Source organism: Xiphophorus hellerii, chromosome 24 (assembly GCF_003331165.1).
Source record: "Xiphophorus hellerii strain 12219 chromosome 24, Xiphophorus_hellerii-4.1, whole genome shotgun sequence".
Lineage (NCBI taxonomy): Eukaryota > Metazoa > Chordata > Actinopteri > Cyprinodontiformes > Poeciliidae > Xiphophorus > Xiphophorus hellerii.
The window spans coordinates 11,930,828-11,935,493 of NC_045695.1; the positions used below are offsets into that span (position 1 = coordinate 11,930,828).

At 42.6% G+C, this 4,666-nt stretch overlaps 1 protein-coding gene across 1 annotated transcript in view; it reads left to right on the forward strand.

Moving 5' to 3' along the window:
- Positions 1 to 333: 333 nt before the first annotated feature.
- The window catches only part of LOC116716306 (integral membrane protein GPR180-like), a 7,801-nt gene continuing 3,468 nt past the window's right edge, over positions 334 to 4,666 (forward strand). The window contains exons 1-9 of the mRNA XM_032557226.1: positions 334 to 409; positions 2,595 to 2,741; positions 2,817 to 2,911; positions 3,004 to 3,109; positions 3,221 to 3,401; positions 3,729 to 3,778; positions 3,883 to 4,040; positions 4,207 to 4,404; positions 4,480 to 4,557. Of these exons, the coding sequence (XP_032413117.1) occupies positions 334 to 409; positions 2,595 to 2,741; positions 2,817 to 2,911; positions 3,004 to 3,109; positions 3,221 to 3,401; positions 3,729 to 3,778; positions 3,883 to 4,040; positions 4,207 to 4,404; positions 4,480 to 4,557 (1,089 nt within the window). The remainder of the gene's footprint in view (positions 410 to 2,594; positions 2,742 to 2,816; positions 2,912 to 3,003; positions 3,110 to 3,220; positions 3,402 to 3,728; positions 3,779 to 3,882; positions 4,041 to 4,206; positions 4,405 to 4,479; positions 4,558 to 4,666) is intronic.

A 4,666-nucleotide genomic window follows, 5' to 3' on the forward strand; every position in this document is an offset into this window, starting at 1 on the left:
TTGCAATGTTTGTTTGCTAATACTAAGCCTTGTATGTTACAGTTCACGATGGCCAAAGTGATGGCAGTGGTCTGAGGCCACTCTTCAATAAAACAAGTATAAAAGGAAGAAGTTTGGTTATTTTTAGCGTCGTTGTCTGGCTGTCTAGCTGCTGAAAAATTGAAAATCAGGGCGAGAAAAGCACAGTAAACATCAATTTAATGCAACATTGCACACTTGTAATGTTATACTACTTTATATAAATATAAAACGGTGTGTTTTATAACAAAATTTTTTTACCCCAGAATAATCCAAACCTAAATGAAAACATTTATGCGACGGAAAAGACAATAAATGAATCTTCGTCACGAACAGGATTCGAACCTGTGCGGGGAAACCGCATTGGATTTGGAGTCCAACGCCTTAACCTGTCGGCCAAAAATGGGGCAAAAGAGACAATTAGAGGTTGGGGGAGGAAAAGAGGAAAAATCTGAAGCTTCTACTCAAGTACATGTTTCAGCAGCATTCATGTCATTTTAGTAATAATACCTGTTTCATGCTCCACAAAGCATTTTTTTTTACACTAATTTCAAGTTCAATGTAGCATAACATCCAAATTACTGTTTATTCTGAATTATTGAATTACTATACTGTTGATAGTATCACTTTTGAGAGGGCCAACAAAATTATAGAACACACAAATAAATGATCATTGACATTTCCTCACTCTTACACACCTACATTCGCAGAGGGCTAACAATATACCTCGACATGTATAAAGCAACGCCTAAAGCCATAAACTCAGCAGATCCAAATGCAAACCAAAATGATAAAGGGAGTGTCAAATTCTTCCATTAATTTTCTTTTCTCTGTATTAGTTTTTTGCAGTGTTTATTATTAATCTATTATTAATCTGGTCAGGTCGCCAGTCTGTCGCAGAGACAGACAGGACACACAACCATGCACACACACACACACACACACACACACTCATACCTAGGGAGAATTTGGAGAGACCAGTTAATCAGTGTTTATATCAACAAAGCTTAATAACATGTAATTTTTCTGTAGCTAAACACAGAATATCTCAGATTTAGTTTGATACCAAATTTCAGCAATATAAAGAAACAGAGTGATTTCACTGAAAGTTCAGTTTCTATAGCTACAAGGTGATTTAGCGTCATGAAAAACTGAGGTCACAAAAAATTACATGTATCGAAAAAAGGTTGAACAGTTGTTTGCAATTTTACATGTGCTATTATGTAATAAAGAGGAATAAAGACCGCTGCAGTTATTAACTAAGCCCTCATAACATGGCAGCTGTCCTGTTGAAATTTAAAAACAATTCTGGGCTTTAAAACAAAAGTGATGGCATGATATTAAAAGATGAAAACTACAAAGAAAATCTTTCAAACAGTCACTGCTTCCCAAGAGACAAAACAGTCTGTCCAGAGGCTGGACAGTATCGTTTCCCCTTAATCTGTGTGTGGCCAGTGCTTTTGTTTTTTGATCGACCACAAACTGGACACTGACAGTGGTAGTCCTGCTTCCATTGGCGCTTTTTCTGAGGCTCCCCTCTTGCCAGGCGTTCCTGGTCTAATAATTCTCAGTTCTGGGAAAGAGGTGTCACAGCCACGGATACCTTAGGAGGAAGATTCACACCTTGGAGAAGATTGTCCCTGTCTGTTCTGTTCCGCCGCTCATGTAACCTGAAAGATAATACAACATAAGCTGCTCTGCACCCGTCATGATTCCCTTTCAACTCCTTCGAGACTTAGTGGTTGTAGTCGAGGTGTCTTTGAGGTGTCTAATCTTGCTATTTCTTAACGAGTTAATTAATAAAATACAAAAATGAAATAAAATAAGATAAAAAATATTTGAACAAAAGTCTAGAAAAAGACTAAATCAGAACTAACCCAACACATCTACCATGAGAGGCACAACTCTTTAAAATATATTATTATTAGTAGTAGTAGTAGTAAAAGGAGGAGGAGAAGTACAGTAGTACTCAATACTACTGTATTAAGTCAGACAGTAAAGAATGTATGTGACAGAAAAGGACTTGGTGGTGAGATGAGTTTACCTCTCTGGTAAACGAATGCTTAGCAATTCCGAGTTTTATTATTGGCTAAATATCACATTCATCGTAGCAAATTCACTGAAAGGAAACCATGTTTTACTGCTTTTTTCAATGGAATTAAATATTATATCAGATCTAACAATAAATTGGGTGTTTAAACGTTTGAAATATGCAATGCTTTAAATGTACTATTTGAAACCTAAACCCCCTAGCTTTTTATTTTTATTTGCTTATCTGTACTGTTCTTTTCTGAGACATGTAAATATATTCAGTCAACGTTGTCCCTATGTTGTTATACTGTAGATCTCATTCTTAATTGTTTATTTCATATTAACGTAGTATTTAGTCTCACCTTGTCTTTATTTCTTTAACTTAATAAACTGCCCAACTAATTTGATTGGTGCTGATGTAGTCATTCCTTTATTGAAATCTTGTTTTATCTATCTTAATCTGTAATAAAATATTACTCGATGTTAAAATACACTTTAAAAAAAGTAGAAAGTGTCTGATATTTTCTTGACTTGTTTAATTTTAGCAGGTGACGGCGGGCTGCTGGTGTGTCGGCTGGACAACCCATCCCTGGGAACAGAGAAGGAGGCCAGGCTGCTGCTGTACCAGGACATGGACTCAGACCTGGACAACCTGAGCTGCTCCCAGCGACTCAGCAGAGCCCAGTTCACCAGTAAGTGTTCTAGTTTATTACTACGAAGAGATCAAGAGGCCATTGACTGACTTTTCTCCCCACCACCTGCTTCAGTTTCCCTCAGCCAGGACCAACACAACCAGACTATCCCTCGTCAGTCTTCGCCCACAGCCTGGCAGGTGCTGTACGCTGACAGATACACGTGTGAGGTAACTGGGAATGTTGCGTGTTTCCACGGACATAAAATTCAAATACAACCGTTGGGATGAGGAAATATTCCCGTTGTTTGTCTTCTTGTCAGGAAAACTCAGCAACGCCGTCGTTCGCCGACCTCGGCTTCACTCTCCTGCTGTTCAACCCCGACTCTGCTGGGAACCCGCTGGATCACTTCAGCGCAGAGGAAGCAGGTCAGACGACTCTGACACACGATGTCGGTTTAGGAGGACGGCCATGTTTTTAGTTGTTCCAAACTCTTCCTGGGGTTTTGTTTTTATCCGTACACAAATGTGTTTCCTCAGGGCTGCACAGTTTCTACTTCCTCCTACTGCTCGCCTACTTCATCGCCTGCTGCATCTACTTCCAGCCTCTGTATCAGGCGCTGAAGAATGGGGGCCCCATGCACACGGTCCTCAAGGTGCTGACCATGGCCCTGGCTCTGCAAGGCTGCTCTGCCCTCTGCAACTACATCCACCTGGCCAGGTAGCCTCCATCCAACCGTCCTATAGAAGTGTCCACCGTCAAGTCAGTATATAATGAGTTTTACGTTCAGAAATGAGCGATTAGAAAATATTCAATTCTTTCATGATATTCTATCTGTGTGTTTGATTGCTGTAATGCACACAAATGTTTATCCACTCATTATTGACGCCACAATGTCAATACAATGTCAGTGTTTTGCTTTTGAACATTCTCCTGTTTTCTGTGGAGAAACGAAAACAATCAAAACTAAGCTTCAAATATGAATGGCTTTGAACCGAGCTTTATTCTTTAAGTTGAACTAAAAATGAGTAATCTGGTGTCCGGCAGGTATTCCAGAGACGGTACTGGGATCCCCCTGATGGGCAGCCTGGCAGAGTGTACGTTGCGCTCCGCGCCTCACCTTAACTCTACTCACACATCAATTAAACAACGCCACCTTTAGTCACGTCTTCTTTGCGCTTCTGTGTGTGTTGCCGTGCAGTCTGGGACATGGTGTCTCAGGTGTCCATGCTGTACATGCTGCTGAGCCTGTGTATGGGCTGGACTCTGAGTCGAGGCAGGAAGCCGCAGTCCAGACCGCTGCAGTGGGAGCGCTCCCCGGCGTCCACGGCCGTCGCTGTCGGCGGCGTGGTCACACAGGTACCAGCTTATGTTTTTATGTGGCCAGAGTTTCTTACTAGAGAAGCTTCTCGATGTTCTGGTGGGGATTGGTGTTGTCCACAAAGAAGTTGATATCGGCAGTCATGACTGGCAGAGAGCAATCCGATGCGTAGCCTTACACATTGACCCGATCTGTGGTTCCCAGGGGGTCCTGCTGCTGTGGGAGCAGTACTCTGAGTCAGAGAGCGAACACCACAGTTATCACGCCCAACGAAGCCTAGCAGGTCTCCTCCTCCTGGCTCTGAGAGTGGCGCTGTCCCTCCTGCTGGCCTCCGTCCTCTACCAGATCGTCTCCACAGAGAGGAGCACCCTGAAGAGAGACTTCTACCTCTGCTTTGCTAAGGTGACGACTCTGAGCTCCACCAGCAGCCTCTGAGCCTGACAGCCGCCTGACCTCCAGGTTGTCTTCTCTCCACAGGGCTGCTTCCTGTGGTTCCTTTGTCACCCTGTCCTCGTCCTCATGTCTGTGGTCTTCAACGACCACCAGAAGGAAAAGGTGCGATGCCACAACTTCAAGAATTTGACTGGCCGTTACCTGAAATCTTCATTACCTCTGTCACTACCTTTTGTTCTGTAGGTCATCACCATCGGCGTGATCCTCTGTC